General features: G+C 40.9%; 1 protein-coding gene across 10 annotated transcripts in view; it reads left to right on the top strand.

The window, feature by feature from the left end:
* Positions 1-19,353, top strand: part of Nmnat3 (nicotinamide nucleotide adenylyltransferase 3) — a 100,633-nt gene that overhangs the window by 46,953 nt on the left and 34,327 nt on the right. For 9 of the 10 annotated variants that reach the window (XR_012443289.1, XR_012443288.1, XM_020180162.2 and 6 more), the window contains one exon: positions 3,417-3,566. Coding sequence is in view for 8 of the 10 variants with exons in the window: in XM_020180170.2 (XP_020035759.1) it covers positions 3,417-3,566 (150 nt within the window). In the remaining 2 variants the exon portion in view is untranslated. The remainder of the gene's footprint in view (positions 1-3,416; positions 3,567-19,353) is intronic. The other variant, XM_020180166.2, reaches the window with a different exon arrangement.

Below are 19,353 nucleotides of genomic sequence, written 5' to 3'. Positions count from 1 at the left end.
GTTTCAGCCTCCACTGAGTCCTACTTTGGGCTGACTCTGCACTCAGAGCTGAGATCCAGGGACAAAGAAAACACCACTCCCACTCTTACGGGGTTTACTGACCAGTGGGCAGGAACACATGAGCAGGTCTTTTCATTACTGTGGCCTGTGATTTACTCAAGGTAAGTCAGAGATCGGCTGATCTAAGCCATCTTGCCGTCCTTCTGTGCTCTCAACAACCAGCTGGCTGTACCCCAGTCCTGTGGCAGCCACCGTAGATTAGCGACTCCAGTTCCAGACCTCTTCCCTTCCTGTTTCGTACTGCAGAGAATGTGGACCAAATATATGTCTGTCCAGCCTCCCTGATAGCTAGAGTGGCCATGGGACCCAGCTCTGGCCAATGAGACAAGCAAAATCTACAGGGGAGTCTGCAAAAGCACTGTGTTCTGATTAAGAGGGACAGCCAGTCTGCCTTGTTCCTTTGGCTTGCCTTGATTAAGGTCATGATGGCCGTAGCTACAGCAACAATCTTGTAACCATGAGGGATAAGCCAAAAGAATTGCAGGTGATCCTTAAGCCTTTGGTCCAGTACCATCAGCTGTGTACTTCTAGACTTTTTGTCATGTGAGAAGCAGATGGGCCACCAAGATGAGGTACTCTTAACTGATAAAGGCCTCTAGTGGGCAATCAATAGTGACTAAAAGCCAGGCACTGGTGGTGACTCATCCCTATAATCCTAGCCACTTGGGAAACTCAGATCAGGAGGATCATGGTTCAAGGCCACCTAGGCAAGTAAGTTGTGAGATTCCCCACTCCAAAATAACCAGAGCAAAATTGACTGGAGGTGTATCTCAAGCAGTAGAGCACCTGCTATACAAGCACAAAGCCCTGAGTTCAAACCCCAATCCCACCAAAAAAGAAACAGTGACTGAAGTCATAAGTAATGTGATCATCTGAGCTGAGTCATAAAAGACTGGGGTGTTCTGGGAGAAATCAAAACAGCTTTAAGTGGAGATGGTAAGCAGGAGGTCACAGGCAGTCTACAAAGAAAGCACAGGAAAGTAGCTCACGTGGCTGTGTGTAGAACACAGCAGGCAGGACCACAAGTGACAACAGCAGCCAGGTTAAAACCATTTCCTTAGATACAAAGAGGGTCCCAAAAAGGTTAGATCAAAAAGAATTAACCTAGAAGGTAACACACACGCACAGGAAATCAATGTGAGTCAATGCCCTGTATAGCTATCCTTATCTCAACCAGCAAAAACACTTGTTCCTTCCTATTATTGCTTATACTCTCTCTACAACAAAATTAGAAATAAGGGCAAAATAGTTTCTGCTGGGTATTGAGGGGGTGGGGGGGAGAGGGAGGGGGCGGAGTGGGTGGTAAGGGAGGGGGTGGGGGCAGGGGGGAGAAATGACCCAAGCCTTGTATGCACATATGAATAATAAAAGAGAAAAAAAAAAACAAAGAGGGTCCCAAGTTCCAGTGAGCCCCCATGCTACCCCACAACTGCACGATGACAACCAAGGCCAGAGGAGAAGGGAGTGAGTGCCTGCCTCTGTTGGCCACTGTATTAGTTACCTGATGCTGCAAAACTAGTTATCCCAAAACACAACAGCTTCAAACAGCACAGTTATTTGCTTATCATTTTTATTATCTCACAAGTCCTGTGGCTGAGGAATCCAGATATAGCTTATACTTCTTCTGGCTCAGAGTTTCTTTATTGATCCGAAACAGGGCGTTTGCAGGGCTGTGGTCTCATCTGAAGATTTGACTGTGGGAAGATCTACTTCACACGTGTATCATTGTTGGTTGGCTCAGTTCCTCATGGGCTTTGGCCAGCAGAGGTCTCCCTCAGTTCCCTGCCCTGTGAGCCTCTCCATGGCAGCTCACAGCTGGTTTTATCAGAGTGAGCAAGAGGAAAAACAAGAAGTGGGTCCTTTTGTAACCTCATCTCAGAAGTGACATCCATGTACTTTTGCTATATTCTCTTCATCAGAAGAAAGTTACCCTGAGCAGCCCACTCTGCAGGTGACTGCAGGTGACTACCAGGAGGTGAGGACCATTGGGAGGCACTACCACCTCCTTTCTTCATTTCCTCCCTTGTCATGGTGGAGTAACATTATCCCCATCTTGCAGATGTACAAACTGAGGCTCGGCTCAGGGGGGTGGGGGTGGGGAGGCTGTGATTTGCCCTCAGTCTCACGGCCACTGTGAGGTACAGCCAGGTGTCAGAGGGAGGCCTGGCTCCAGTGGACTTCTTCAGCACCACCTCCAAGGGGCAGTGTGCCAGAGGCAGTACAACCATGTCTGCAGTGGGCCCTGCAGCCTGGGCTTATCCTGGTCTCCTTTAACCTCAGCCTGGTCCACAGTGGGAAGGTCAGAGGATGGGCCTGACCCTCTCTGAGTGTTTGGGTCATAGATAAAGGACAATGGGTGAAATCAGAATGAGGGCCGAAGATTACAAAATTGTCCTGTTATAATGGCAATTTCCTGATTTTTAATCATTGTTTTGTAGGTAGGTAAGAAAATGTCTTTGTTCTTAGAAAACATGCTGCAGTATTTGGAAGCAAAGAGGTATTATATCTATAACTTACTCTCAAACATTTCAGGGAAAAAAATATGCACAGGTATTTATAGATAGCCCTGTGTGTGCACAGAAAGAAAGACTAAATCATCAGCCAGTAAGGTAAAATGTTAACATTTGGGGAATCCGGGTAAGAGTATATAGTAATTCTCTGTACAAGGTTTTGCAACTTTTTTGTAAGTCTGAAATTATTTCCTTTTTTTGTTTTGGTGGTACTGGGTTTGAACTCAGGGTCTCCACTTGAGCCAGGTCCCCAGCGCATTCTGCTTTAGTTATTTTCCAGATAGCATCTTGTTCTTTACTTGCCCAAGGCTGGACTTGAACCATAATCCTTCCAATTCCCACCTCCTGAGTAGCTGGAATTACAGGTATGTGCCACCATATCCCAGCCATTAAATTATTTCAAAATGAAAAGTTTGTCAAAAGTGCCAGTCAACTCTGGAACCTCATGAGTTCTATTTGGATTATCAAAGGTGACATTATGGGAATCTTTCAGTCCTCCTTTGGGCCCAAAAGTAACCTATTCGAGCCCAGAAAGGGCATAAGGGTTAAGTGCAGAGCGCAGGCTCTGAGTTAGGTGCCTGTATTCCAGTCCTGACCCAGGTGCTTCCACGGTCCCTGAGCCATGTAAGTAACCATTCAGGGTTCTTGGGAGGTTTTGAAGAAAAGGTGTACAGCTTGATGTAGCACTTGGCAGAGTTGCTGTGAGCTCTCCATAAATGTTACTGCTGCTACTGCCTCCTCAGTTATCTTACAAGTGAGGAATAATGGCTTGTGTGTGGTTTAGACACTGATTGGGACAGTCGTCTTGGTGCAAACTCCCTGACATGAGCTTTTGTTCCCATAAAGGCAGGGTGGCCAGTGCAGTGGGTGTGGATGTGCCTGATGATATGAAGAGCCGAATCCCTGTGGTGCTCCTGGCCTGTGGCTCCTTCAACCCCATCACCAACATGCACCTACGATTGTTTGAAGTGGCCAGAGACCACCTCCACCAAACAGGTCAGTCAGAGACCCCGAGTCCTGCAGAATTGGTGGGTTGGGCCTCGTGGGGCTTTGCTGGCTGCTGACATCGTCACCATTAGTAAAACTGCTTAGCTGATTGTTCACCGTATCATCTGTGGCATACAGGTCTTCCATCCTGTGCAGAGGGCTGGCACCCCTGTAGCTATGTGTAGGTCATGTCCCTGGCCGTAGAGTTGGACGTATCTCAGGGTCCCTCCTCCCCACATACCTCACACTGGTGAATGATAAAAGGACACCAGGCACTTTATGGAACCTGGGCCTCAATCTGAGCCTCCTTCCTGGTGCTCCCAACAGTTCCCTAAGCAGCCAGGTGAATGAAATGTGTCTCATGTGTCTTTGAAAGCTCCCACTGCTCTTCCGTGGGTAAGCAAGCATTCAGTAATGGGGATTTTGACATTTTCTCCTTTTGAACAATAGATCTTAGACAGCTATAAATTAGCAATCTTAGTAAAGAGCATGGCTAATACAGATGGCATGACTTTGCCCAAAATATTTAGTCAACTAAGAATATGTAATCTGGGAGTGTTTCATCTCCTTGACCTTCCATTTCATTATTAAGGAAGTGAAATGACATTCACAATTATTTCCAAAGATTGTAAGTCATTTATATATTGATATCAGGTGCATTTGAAAATATTTGTTATAGGTTTATGTATGTTTTGTGTATTCATAAATATATTTTGTATTATTGTATTCTTCAAGACACTTTGCCTTTAAGGGTATGTTTATACCAGAATCAATTCCTGTTTACTTTTAATATAGAAAAAAGGATTTGAGGTACATATCAATCATTTCTTCGTAGAAATTTTTCCTAAGTATTAGTTTATTTTTTAAAAAATGCCTTTGTTTATGAATTTTTGTTGTTGAAAAGAATAAAGTGAATATCTATTCTTAGTAAATAAATAGCTCTTACAAAGGAATTTTTAAATTCTGAACAATGCCATTAAAATTGGTCACTGGACATCAGTAAGCAGTGTACTACAAAATAATTATAAATGGCCAGTAAATTTTGGGACTGATGCTTCAATCACTAATAGCCACTGAAAATGAAGATAAAAACATGATAAACACCACAAGGTTATAAGCACCATGAGGACAGCTTCTGTGGCTGCCTGATACCATTACCACCATCTGTTACTGGACCAGTAGTTGGAGGCCACTAAACATCAGTTGTGGAAATCAATGGTCTCAGCCTATGAAATTGGCAAAGATTAAGGACTGACAGAATTTAGTACTGGCAGTATGGGGGACACTCTCACATATTGGTAGTGATAAATGATGAAACACTTTTGGAGGAATAGTTAGTAATCTATGACAAAAAAAGAACCTGTACTATACTCATAATGAGGAAAAAATCAACAAATGAAAACTGAATCAGAACTGACAAAAGATGACAGATGTTGGAATGAGCAAGGAGATGAAAGCAGTTATGCTAGTTCTGTTTCACATGTTCAAAAGTTAGACACGTGAAAAGCATACAGAGGACCTGACCAAACTTCTAGAGGTAAAGACTCTAATGTGTGAGTTGAAAATACACTGGATAGGATTAATAACAGACTAGACATTGCAGGAGAAAAGGTAGGAGAACATGAAGACATAACAGTAAAAACTGTCCAAAATGGAATACAGAGAGAAAAATACAGGAAGAGTATCAATTATATGTGGGACTGCTTCAAGTACTTTCTATCAGAATCCCAAAAGGACAAAACAAAAGCTAGTGGGGGAAAAGTTACAGGAAATAATGACTGAAATTTTTCCAAATTTGATCCAAGTAGATCAACAGACTCCTGTCACAAGAAACCTGAAGAAAACCACATTAAGGCATATGATAAGCAAATCAAATTTCTCAAAACCAGGAATAAGACAAAATCTTCAAAGCAGCCACAAAAGAACAAACTAAGAATGACAATATATTTCTTGTAGCTGAATGCAGGAAAAGTAAATTCAGTGAAATAACATCCTTAAAGAACTGAAAGACAAAACTATCAACCTAGCTGATCCAGCAAAAATACTTTCCAAAACCAAAAGTTAAGACATTTTCATGTACACCAAAGTTAATTGAACTCACCACCAGGAAACCTGAACTACAAAAGCATGCTGATTTCCTTTAGGTAGAGGAAAATGATACCAACTAGAAATGTGAATCTACACAAGGAATATAGAGCATTAGAGATGATAAAGACATGGCATAGTATATAAGCTTTTCCTATTACTTAGATTTATTTAAAGGGTAATTGATGTTTAAGCAAAAAATTATAATGTACTTTGGGTTTATAACATGATGCAGAAGTAAAGTATATACCAACAATCACAAACAGGCTAGGATGGGTACCATGGAAGTATGCCATATGTAAAGTGGTATGACATCACTTAAAGGTAGACTGTGACAAGTTAAATATATACATGTTAAACCCAAGCAAACAGAAGAAATAAAACAGAATAATCAAAATATACTCAGGATTTAAAAGAAGACAATAGAAAAAGAAAGCAAGTGAGATGAGAGCCTTAAACATAACTCTATAAATGACATTAAAAGTCTAATGACTTCTAGTAATTGGCAGATTGAATATTTGATAAAATAAGCTAAACTCAAATATATTCAGTGGTTTCCCCCTTACCCACTTACCAAGACTGCCAGTGGATATCTAAAACCACAGCTAGTACCAAACTTTGCATGCTATGTGTTTTCCTAGACATACCTACTTACGATGAAATTTAAGTTATAAACTAGACATAGTAAAATATTAGCAACAAGTATTTATAATAAAATGGAACAACTATTATAATACTGTAGTAGTTATTTAGGACGTATGAATTGCTTAACTCTGGAATCTTCCATTTACTATTTTCAGGCTGCCGTTGTCCTCAGGTAACTGACTTTGGAAGCAAAGCTGTATGAGGAGGGACTATGTTCAAGCAGTGCAGTTTAAATATGAAAACACAGACAGGTTCAAAGGAAAAGGTAGAAAACTATCCCATACTAACACTAATTTGAAGAAAGGTGACGTGGATATAATAATATCAGAGAAAGTAGATTTCAGAGGAAAGAATACTTCCAGGGATAAAGAAGATCATTTCATACTATGAACTTATAAACTCAGATTCAAAATTCCCTGACAAACTATTTCAAAACTAGCCCAACATAAAGGATAATATAATCAATGACAGTAATTATCTCTGAGATGCAAGATTAATTCAGTATTCAAAAACTAGTCAGTGCAATTCCACATATTAACAAACCAATATGATTCTCTTAAAAGACACAAGAAAGATTGACAACATCAGTCCATAATTTAAAAATAAAATCCAGCAAAACAGCAAGAGATAAAAACTTCCTCAGTCCACTTAAAAAAATCTATGAAAAACCTACAATCAACATTCTTAATAGTGAAAAACTGAATTCTTTATCCCCGAAAATCAGGAAAAGAGAATAATGTCCATTCTTACCACACTGTTCAACACATTCTAGAGGTTGTAGCCAAAACAATAAGGCAAGAAAAAGAAATAAAATCATACAGGTTGGAATGGAAAAATGGAACCATTTACAGATGATGTAATCATCTGTAGAGAAAAATTCATGGAAATCTATAATAGGTGAGTTTGGTAAAGTTATCACATACAAAATAAATATATTAAAATCAATTATGCTTCTACATTACTAGCAACAAAGGATTGTAAAATGAAATTTAAAAAATACTATTCATAAAGGCATTAAAATGTTATTAACTTATTTTTAATATTTCAGAAAGCATTGAAAAATACTTAGGAATAAGTCTGACAAAGGTATACAAGACTATGCAATGAAAGCTACAAGATATTGCTGAAGGATATTAAAGACATCCTAATTAAAATGGAGAGGTACTTTGTTCATGAGTTGGAAGACTCAACAATGTTAATATTTTATTTTTCTCCAGATTTCTCTCTAAATTTAACTCCTATGCACTTTGTTGGTAGAAACTGATAAGCCAGTTATAAAAATCAAAATATCCTAGGGTAGCTGAAATAACTTTGGAAAAGGGCAGTGTTGAAAGATTAGCACTATCTGATTTCAAGATTGGTGTTAAGATAGCTAAGTGGATCAGTGGGACAGAATGTAAAGTGCACAATTTGACCCCCACTTACATAGACAACTGATCTTTGACAAAGATGTGAGGACAACACAGTAGAGAAAGGGTAGTCTTTCCAAGAAATAGTATTATAACAACTTAATATTCATATGCAAAAAGCCAATTCATAGCTCACACCTATACATAACTAATTCAAAATGGTTTGTAAACTTTATTGTGAAACTTAAACTATAAATTCTCTAGAAGAAGTTTTGGAGGTGTGGCTCAAATGGTAACACACTTGCCTAGCTGGCTCAAGGCCCTAAGCTCAAACCCTAGTACCACAAGAAAGAAAGAAAAAAATTACAGGAGAAAATCTTTGTCACCCTAGGTCAGGTAAATATTACTTAGGAAAACCAAAGCATGATTAATAATGAAAAAGTGACAAGTTGAACTTCATCAAAATTAAAAGATAACTCTTCAAAGACACAGTTAAGAGAATGACAAGACAAGCCATAGACTGGAAGAAAGAGTTGCAAAGCATTATTTGATGAAGTACTAGTGTTCAAATCACACAGGAACCTCAACTCAGTAATAAAATAAGTAAATGGTCCAGTTATTCAGCTAGATTCTTCACAAAAGAAGATACACGGATGGCAAATAAGTGCCTGAGCGATGCTCAGTAGCCCAGGGGAAACACAGATTAAGACCACAGTGTGATACCACTGCACATCCTAAGACCAACCATGCCAAGTATGGCGAAGGACAGGGGACATCTGAGGTTCTCCAGCACTGCTGTGGGGCCGTAAATCATGCAGTGACTGTGGAAAAGAGCTTGGCAGTTTCTTAAAAGTTAACTGCACATCTTCTGCATGATTCAGCTGTTCCTCTCTTAGGTATTTACCCAAGGAAGATGTTTGATCATTCAGAGCAAATTTAACTACAGTTTTTCCAAACTGGAAATGTACCAACATGTGACTAGATAGCAGAGTGTGGTTTATCTGTAGAGTAGAATCATACTCAGCAATAAATAGGAATGAACCAGTCATGGAAATAAATCTCAGAATACTTATGCTGAGTGAAAGAAGTCAGATCCAAATCAGTATAGATTGCATGCATTCCATTTATGTAAAGTTCCAGAAAATGCAAATTAATCTACAGGGACAGCAAACAGATTAGGAGTTAGGGAGCAGGACGTGTCATGGGAGTGGGGGACGGACAGAAACTTTGAGAGTGAAAGATAAGTTCATTATCTTAATTTTGGGTGCTGCTTTCCACGTAAAAATTTATCAAATTATGCCCTTTAAATATGTGATTTTACTATATGTCAATCATGCATCAATAAAAATACCTAACAAAAATTAAACAACTCCATATGTTGCTTCAGTTATATATAAAATGTGATCACTTCTTTAGGACAAATGACTCCGTTTATTTAACAAACAAATAACAAGAAAGAAAGAGGAATTATAAACTGTAAAATCCAATAGAGACTATTAAGAGACATGTAAATGAAATGTTATATAAGCACCTTATTTGTTCCCTGCTTCAAACAAAATCAGCCTGACAATGATATTCTTAAAGGAGTTGGGGAAATTTAAGCCTGACTGGATCTTAGATGATACTAAAGAAGTACTATTTTTAATAAAAGGAAGTTTTGTTTAATTTTAAGGTCAATAATTGACCTTAAAACATCATAATATTGATGTTATGTTAAAATATGTCCTTATCTCTTAGTAAAGGAGTATATACCTTTGGTCCAGCAGAGAAGGAAGGTATACCTTAAATAGCATGCAATGGGCGTTATTTTCAGATGTAGAGCTTCTGGTTGGCCTATAGCATGTAGAAGTATGTTATAAACATCTGCCTTACTCTAGCTAAGATACCCAATAGTAATATAAAATAAGATACCCAATATGTAAGTATATTATATAAATACACACACCATATATAAACATCATGACTCCAGGCCACTGAGTGACTTTTTACTGACAACCTTCACTCATCCAGCCTCTGGCTTTGAGGGAATAGTCCTTGTTGGGAAGTTCATCGGGCAGGGCCTGTCCTGTCTGAAAATGGGCTGCTTCACAAACAGCTCCATCTATAGGCTGTGCTGGAGACATAAGGTACCGAAGGTTATACCTACATGCTTTCTGTTAACCTCATGGGAAGGTCTTGGCATGGTCCAGCAAGTTTTAAGAGAGCACTGATGATCCCCAAAGGTCACAGTAACCAACAAATGCATAATTGATCATATGGATACATTATATATTTATCTTATCACCTGAGATAGTAATAGGCAGAAGGGCCTTAGTCAAGTGTGACCTCTGCCACCCCCTTGCCATTATTTTCAGTCCTCCTGGTGAAAGTACTTAACTGTTTTTGGCACAAGCAGAACTCTCCTGCCTGTGTCTGTGAATGTTGAATATTTCACTGTCCCACAGATACTTCCTTTATCTTCTCCAGACCACTGTGGTTAGAAACAGAGCTGATGAAAGGCACTCCTTGCCTAAAAGGAGTGCACAGTGTAGGTGGCGGGAGAAGCTGGGGATAGCCCCTTGAACATAGAAGGCTTAGTTTAAGGGGAGGAGAAAGTAGAATGAGTAAAACCTGGTAATGAGAGAATCATATTCCAAGATGTGGGAAATATGAGTCTCATAAGGTGTGGAGGACCAGGTCATGAAGAGGGGACTTTCTTCTCGTCATGAGAGGTATATGATGAGAATTTCTCTTCTCTACACAGTCATGCATCATCCCCTCCTACTCACACCCCCAGATGCCAGCCCGCCTCCCATCGCTCTGTGCACCAAGATATGACCTGATCCCATGGTCTCCCCAGGGACAGATATTCACACAGCGCCTTTTCTCTCCATCTCAAGATTAATCAGCTCAAAATTAAGGCTGAATGAAAATCTGCCCCTACAGCTGACTTTCTTTTTTCATAAAGAAAACAAAATCTTCCTTCTGTTGGAGTAGTCACTAAAAACAACTTACAATTTAAATTTGATACCACATGCATATAAATTGAATTAGACAACCTGAAGTAATTTGTTGATTACCTCTAAGCAGAAATTACTGGTGTCTCCCTACTTTGCTGCAATAGCTCTTTCCCTCTGCTTTGAGCTCTTCCTCCTTCTTCACACTGCACCTGTCCCTCTTCCTTTATTTCTTCCTTTTTCTTCTGAAATACAAAACCTTAAAAACTGACAGAGGCACTGAACTAGATCAAAATGTTTTTACTAGCTTTAGTCCTGTGACAACACATTCCCTTGTAATGAAAAGGGCATATATTGGACAAAAAAAGAAACATACATCTGTATATTTGCATTGTTGACAGAGCCGTATATGTTTAATGGATAAAATTATGCACCCAGCTGTTATCTCTCAAACTCCTTTACTTGAAGGAATTTGGGAGAAGAAGATATGGGCTGGATGAGGAAGTGGTATTGTGGGTTTCCTGAACCATGTAGTACAGTCTTTTAATCAGAGGCATGTTCTTGCCTTGTGCCATTGGTAGTTTTTTTAAAGTTCATTTGGGATTTTTATTCTTGTTTACTGATTTTTGATAGAAAATATTCAGCCCAACATATGACTATCAATAGCTACAGACATACCTAAAGCACTCATTGAATTTATTAAGATTTCAAGCCACATTTCTCTTAAGATGTTGGATGGAGTCCAAGTTGTAAAGGGTTATTTTCCCAACATGTAGTCACAAGCTTACTAATAGAGGCTGAATTAAATTTAAATCCTGTTTTCTGTTATTTAGATGGGTTTTGATCAATATAATTTGGCCCTTGGCCTATATTTCAACAACAACCTACTAGCATCTCTTTTGAAAATCAAATTTTGTCAGTTTAATTGATACTCCTTTAACAACCAGTTAGCACCTGTTCATTTTATGCATTTAACATACATTTATATCATTCTTACTATCCGCCAGGTAGTGTTCAAAGTACACTGTGTGAACTCATTTATTCAGAACAACACCATGAGGTGATTCTGTCTCTTTATTTTACCAACGAGGAAGCTGAGGCCAAGACTCAGTGAGAAAAATAACTCAGCTATTTGACACATCCAGGAGGTGGTAGAGCCTCCATTCATTCAACAAATCTCTTGTTGAATTTCTGCCTGGACTGGGCTGGGCTGGATGCAAGGACACATGGGAGCAAAAGGGACCCCTGTACTCCTGTTGGGGTACTAGTTAAATCCCACAGAAGTGAAACTTACCTAGGTGACATAGGCCACCAAAGGAGCATTCCCAGTGCTATCAGGGTGAACAGCGTGGTGATTTGACATTGACAAAGATGCCTGGGAAGGCATTTCTGAGAACATTAAGGGCTGAGCTAGAGGAGAACCATGAGGCACTCCTCAGGTTCAAAGTGAAGATGGCCAGGGCCAATGATTTAGAAAAAAAACAGCCTTGGCATAGGTAGGTACGTGTGCAAAGGCCCTGTAACAGAAGAGAACATGGCCAACAAGGAATGCAGGAGTCACAGTGAGACGAGTTGGAAGCCTGGAGCAAAGGACAATGTGCAATAGCTGAGATAACAGAGAGAAACCATGAGAGTCCTGCAAGAATTTGATTTTCATCTGTAGAGCTATGAGAAGGTATGAAATACCTAAATACCTCTCTCTTTCTCTCTCTCTCTCTCTCTGTCTTTCACACACACATGTGAGCATGCACACACACACTGAAAGTGGGTGAAAGAAGCCAGTCATGAGGCAGTGGAAGTGATGTTTGTGGCTTGGTAATGAAGAGCGGCTGAGAGTAGACAGTAATTGGAAAGTGAAATTGACCTGGGAGTGGGTTGAGTCTAAGGAAGAGAGTCCCCCATGAGAGAACCCTGGAGAAGAAACAGACTTGGGGAACATGCATGTTCATCTCAGATGTATTGAGAATTGGAGAGCTGTAGAAAGACAAAACTGAAGAGAAATTTGGACATTTGCAAGTTACTTATAGATAACAAATGTGCACAGGTGTAAAAAGGGTCACAGAGAGAGATAAGCACCAAGGACTCCCACCATTTGGCAACCCCATAAAGGAGGAAGAGCTTGCAAATAAGTCCAAGGAGACCCAAGAGATGGGGGGGAGGGGAAGAGCAATTTTTGTCACAGAACAAAGACTAAAGCCACCAGCATTTAGTGTTAGAGTGTAGTGTTCCAAATAGATGAACCTGGAAAAATCCCATTGGTGTATAGTTGATGACAACTGGGGAAGGAGAAGGACTTCTTGCAGCTATGGTAAGCTGTGGTCAACAAGTGCCTTACCCATGAGTTCAGAGAGAATGGAAGCAGATGGTAGACAGTCCTTTGGGGATGGACAAGTGTCCAGGTGAAATGAATTTGGTTGTACAAGAACAGGAGAAATGATTTGTCATGAATGGCAGATGGTACAGCCCTGGGGAGGTATGCATGCCCTCTCCAAGGGAGGAACAGCCAACTGACTTCTCAAGAGAATCTGGAAAGAGGGATTTTTCATGCCCAAAAGGTTGTTGGATACTTACAATTGCAAAATATGGAAAGCAAAATAGTCTACTGAAAACAAATACTTGAATTTATTTTTCTCTTCCTAGAGACATGGGTTAGCAATTCTGAAACCACTTACTGTGTATCCTAGGATTAAACAGTAGAGTAAATATCTTGTTAATAATGGAAGTCAGGTTTCTCATTGGTGGAGAAGGGACTTAAAATTTCAACAGAGAGAAGATAGAAATGCCCTGTGATGTGGGATTGGAATTAGAGGTTTTTGTGTGATCTCATGGATTAAAAAGATGGAAAGGATGGATGGATGGAGATGGATGGATAGATGGATGGATTGATTGATGGGTAGGTGGATGGATGCATGGAGAAGAATGGATGGATGGATGGAGATGGATGGATTGATTGATTGGTGGGTGGATGGATGGGTGCAGAAGGATGGATGAATGGATGGAGAAGAATGGATGGATGGAGATGGATAGAGATGAATGGATGGATGGATGGATAGATGGATGGATGGAGATGAATGGATAGATGGATGGATGGATGGATGGATTGATTGGTGGGTGGATGGATGGGTGGAGAAGGATGGACGGATGTGTATGGGTATGATTACACACATACATCTGTATCTTAGCCCTGTCAGGCTAAGAGGACCTAGAAATAGTTGTGTCCTGGTAGCAACAATATAAACTAGCATCATATTTTGTCTTCTAAACACCATTCTGTACTAAAATAGCCACTAAAATGGTATTTAGAAAGGTTTTTAATTCTGGGGCTGGGAAGAGAAAGAAGATAAACTTGGAAAATCTTGTGGTGCTATAAAGTAAAGAAGTATGCAAACAATGGGCATGTGTCAGAGGGACACAGGAACCAGCCCAAAGGTCTCCCACCAGCCAAACTGGGACAATTGGAGCATAAAAATAAATTAGCAAGGGAGTATAACTCATTGAATAAAGTTACAATCAAAGCATCTAAGCTGACTTAAAAAAATCGGTGTGTTTGTTAATTAAATGATAAATAAATGGAAGAGAAGAAAAAGCTCTTTCTTACAGTAGAATGCCAGCATAGAGGGAATGATGTAGTTAGGGCATGGGCACAGGGATTGGTGGCCCTGGAGTAGTCCTGAGGTGACAAGGTCCAATGCACAAGGGAACTTGTGGGACTTCAGGATGAAGAGGAACAACTTTTAGAGACAGAAGATGGAGACCTCATATGTTAGGTGAGTTGTCGATGTTGACTTTGAAATTGCCTAAGTATTGGCCACATTAGGAGCGAAGAAAAATGTGATATACCAGGCTTTAAAACCACCTGTGACCATGGTGTTATGAACGGGTAGAAAAATCCCTAAGTACAAGGGAGTATGTCAGTATGGAAGGCAGAGCGAAAGAATTGGCAGGTAGGTAACTGAGTCAGGGTTGGGGGAATGCAGAACCTTAGGAAAATGGCCACAAAGTAGAAGACTAGCACCTCATCGTGTGTAAAGTACAGGTGTGTTTTACAAAGAGGAAGTGTGTCTATTCCTCAAGAATCAAATGGGACAAGGAAGGAGGCTGGGATTAGAAGAACCACTATAAGCACAAGAATAAACAGTGTACATAGAACATCACGGGGGTAAGAACAAGTAAAGGAGATTGTGTGAGGGATAGTTCAGAATTGTCCCCACCCTTACAATAGGGAAAGTGAGGCTAGGAGAAGTTGTCACTTACACAGCTAATATGTGGGACAGTGAACTAAATTCAGGTCTCTGTCCCCAGTGTGTTTCTCACAGCCCCATGCACAGACAGGCACCAGCCAGCTTTTGAGTCTTCCCCAATACACAAATCTAAAAGACAGATTTGGGGAGGGCCTGAAGTCTAGGTGGACTAGCAGGAAGTAGGAGAGTGGTCAGGGGTTGACCTTGGGGTCTGAAATGCCAGGTCAGGAATGTGGACCTTAGGTGAAGAGGGTTAATTGAAAGTCTTTAACCACGTGGCTTGTTGGGTGCCTGTGAGATGGAATCTTGGCCATGGGAGGAGCCATGGTACAAGAATCCCCAGCTTCTAGAAAGTCAACCACTAGAATCAGCAACTGGGATCTACACAGCCTTGACCTCCATCCGCCTTCTGTTGCTAGGACTCACTCATTCTGAGCATTGTGGTCCTCTCCACCACTGAGAGCAGGACTCGCTCATAGAGGACAGTTGTGCCATGGTGGACAGCTACACCCACCTGCAGCTTGGCTGCATTCCCCACCTCTTTGCCAAGATGATCTTGCCAGACTTTGTCAAAGCCTGGATAAGGTTTCACAATCAAGGCTGTTTCTTGCCTGCTCATCTGGAGTGTCAGACTGTTCCTTCATTTTGCTCTGAATCAAATTCAGTGTTCTAAGCTATAGTCTCTTGAATATATTCTTTATACTTTTTTGTGGTACTGGGATTTGAACTCAGAGCTTTGCTCTTGCTAGACAGGTGTTCTGCTTAAACCAAGCCTCCAGTCCTTTTTGCTCTGGCTATTTTGGAGGTAGGTTCTTACTTTTTGCCCAGTGCCAGCTTGGACTACAATCCTCCTATTTTATTTATGCTACCAGCTGTAGCTGGGATGACAGGTGCACACCACAGCACCCAGCTTTTTCTGTTGAGATGGGGTCTTGTGAATTTTTTTTTTGCCTGCGCTGGCCTGGAACTGTGATCCTCCTTATCTCATCTTCCCAAGTAGCTAAGATTATAGGCATGAGCCACCATGTCCAGCTTCTTTACACATTTTGTATGATTGGCTCACAGATGCCTTCAGAATGAAAAACACTGGCTTTCCAGGCTCATGAAATAGGCAGAGGCAGATCTGCCACCAGTCAAAGCTCTGTTCTATCCTAGGCAGGATGCAGGAGGCCTCTGCCTGGCAGCCGCCAACTCACAGACCCCACCCAGCCCTGATGCTGCCTAGCCAAGCTCAGCTCTGGCTTGGTTACTCGTGGCTCCCGACATTTTCTTCTCTATTTCTTCTTTCCCTGAGATACCAAGATTCTCAAAAGAAAATAAAGTGGTGGGGAACCTCAGAGAGGATACTTTTCCCTTCACTGTGACTTCAGGGGTCACAGAAAAAGCTCATTGATCTTACACTCAACCTTAGTGTCCAACCCACTTACTAGGTGCATGACCTTGAGTGACTTACTCCACCCCTGTCACATAGGAATAATATCTCCTAACCTTACAGAGTTATTTATTTTACGGGTTAAAAGAAATAATGTACAAAAAGTGTGTGGCTCTCACAATACATCCAATATATGTTTGGCTTTTTCTGCTGTGTCCTGAGTAAGCCCCACCTCAGAGCTGGCTGTGACCAGACAGGTTAACATAATATTCTCATATCTATGCATGGAAGTGAGAAAAACCACAGAACAGTTTCTCCTGTTTTCCTGTAGCTGTTTTTTGATACTTTATTTTCTGACGATCCTGTCCCACCGGCTTGTGGCATCCCAGATCAAATTACATCGTAAAGATAACAACCCAGTCCAAACCCTTCTCTTTTTTTCCCCTTTGAACAACCTTGAGGAAGGAAAGATATTTTATGGCTCCTGGTTTTTCCTCTCAGTGACTTGCATTTTAAGTGGCAGCGTATTTATTGTAATATCATTTACACCAGCAATTTTCTGGGTTAAATAAAAATGTCTGTTCAGTGTCCAGTGTGATGCACGGCACTTTTGCTAGCCCTGTGATTTTAATTTTAATTTTCTATTGCAGAGTGCATATGGGGAGAATTAAATGCATCATGATACAGTGGTGCCGTATAATCTGAGATAAGAGGGAAATTAAGCCATAATAATTCCATTTAAGGCAGCGACAGCCCCAGTTCTGGGTCTTCTGGGCCTTCGGAGATACCAGGAGAGAATGAGTAAATATTATATAAGCTCAGCGTGTTGCTGTAATCTTAGGCTCACATGGACATTTATTAATCAAATAGAATGATTTTAATATATATTCATGGGCAGTGCTCCAGCTTGGTCTGGAAAAAAAAAACTGTTCATTTTCATATTTCTAACTTAAAAGGTTTTTCTGGAGGAGATAGTTAGGAATGCTGAATTACCCCAGCAATTGTTTTGAACTGGTCATTTTTTTCCTATCATGTGAGGCTTCAAGGATTTGAGGTTACACATGTTATACTCTTTCAAAAAGAGGTGTTTTGTTGATTTAATAACAAATCAGTATTTTCTTTGTCCTTCTCTTTCTACCTTGAGATGTGCCTTAAACAAAACAGATCTCAGGAGGGTTTCTGGGGAGGCAGTTTCCATAGCGGGTGCTCTAGCCCAGACTCTGCCGCACCCAGGAAGTGTGTGAACAGCGTTACGGCTGGGCTTCGTGCCCAGTGCCGTGAAAATGGGGGCTATTACTCACCCACGTGCACCATGAGACAGCCCCCACTTCCCCGTCTTCTCACTCTCCTCCTTTCCCCCAACCACATACAAAACTAAAACATATAAATGTGCTTGCTTTTTTTTTTTCCGCCTGTTTGGATTTATTCTCATTCCTCAAAAAGAATTGTTGCAAACTTCATATCCAATAAAAGGCTGGTATCTAGCTAGGGATTTGGCCCTCAAGTGGTAGAGCACCTGCCTAGCAAGCGCAAGGTCCTGAGTTAACCCTCCCCCCAAAAATGACTTAGTATCTACATATATTAAGAACTCTCAAAACTCACCATGAAAACACAATCCGTTTCTCTAAGGAATAAGCAAAAGACACAAAGGGACATCTCACTGAGGAGGATCGCAAATCAGCATGTGAAAAGACATTTCACAGTTAGCCAGTAGGGACGGGCAACTTAAAAATCACATCTACCAAAGTGACTAAAATAAAAAATAATGCCACCACCAAACGCTGGAAGGAGCAGAGAAGCCAGGCCACTCATAATGGCGGTGGGAGCATGGAGGGCAAATCCACTCTGGAAAGCGATCAGGCAGCTTCTTGTAAAACTGAACATGCAGCTACCATAGGACTCAGTAATTGCACTTTTGGCATTTCTCCCAGAGAAATGAGAACATGTGCACACAAAAACCCGTAAACAAAGGGTCACGACAGCTCCATGTGTGACAGCCCAAAAGCAGAAATCATTCAGCTGTCCATCAAGGGGTGAATACGTCCATACCATAAAATACTCCTCAGACATTAAAAGAAATGAAGTATTTATGGAATGACTTGGAGGAATCTCCAGAAAATAATGATGAGTCAAAAATGCCACATCGAAAAGGTTACATGTCCTCTGAGTCCATTTACACAATATTCTTGAAATGACACAATTATGTAAGTAAAGAGGCTGGGCACAGTGGCTCACTCCTATAACCCTGTCTACTCAGGAGGCTGAGATCAGGAGGATCACAGTTCAAGGCCAGCCTGGGCAAAAGACAGCAAGATTTCATCTTAACCAATGGGTGGGTGAGGTGGCACATGCCCGTCAACTCAGCTACACAGGAAGCATAGATAGGAGACTCGTGGCTCAGGTAGGCCTAGGAAAAAATGGGAAACTCTATCCCAAAATAAGTAAAAGCAAAAAGCTAGTGACGTAACTCAAGTGGTAGAGCCTCTGCCTAGCAAGCACAAGCACCTGAGTTCAAACCCCAGTACTGTCACAAAAGCAAAAAAGAAATGTATAGAAGTAAAGAAGAAATTAGTGGTTGCCCAGGGTTATGGATGGGGGCTTAGAGACAGGAGGGAAGAGGACATAGCCGCATAGCTGTCAACGAGCAGTACAGGTGGTGTGATCAGATGTTCGTGACCCACCGTTGCTGGTTATGTGAAAAGGACAGCTGTGATGCACTCTCCCAGAACTGATGCACACTGCCATGTACACACTCACACATACTGTTGAGCTGGCACATGTAAAACCCTGGTGAAATCTGAGTCAGATCAGTGGATTGTATCAATCTCAGTATCCTGCGTGTGATATTGCAGTATGTATGACACTGCAAGATGTTACAACCGGGAGCAACTAGGAGAAGAGTACGTGGGATTGCTTTCTAGTATTTCTTACAGCTGCACATAAATCTATAATTACCTCAAAATTAAAATTTTAACAAAAATACAAAAGAACTGAAACTATATTTTGTTAATACAAGGATGAAAGAGTGCAATGAGGAAGTGACAGTCCTTCACTGAATCTTTCCATGCCAGTTTTCAAATAATCACTTCATCCTGCATACAGTCCTAGGAGATAAATGTTAATGGTCCTGTTTTACAGGAATAAGGACCTTGAGGTCTGGAGAGAAGG

The sequence above is a fragment of the Castor canadensis genome, chromosome 17 (genome assembly GCF_047511655.1).
Source record: "Castor canadensis chromosome 17, mCasCan1.hap1v2, whole genome shotgun sequence".
NCBI classification, from domain to species: Eukaryota; Metazoa; Chordata; class Mammalia; order Rodentia; family Castoridae; genus Castor; species Castor canadensis.
Note: the sequence above shows the minus strand (reverse complement) of the source record. Positions and strands in the feature narration are given on the sequence as shown.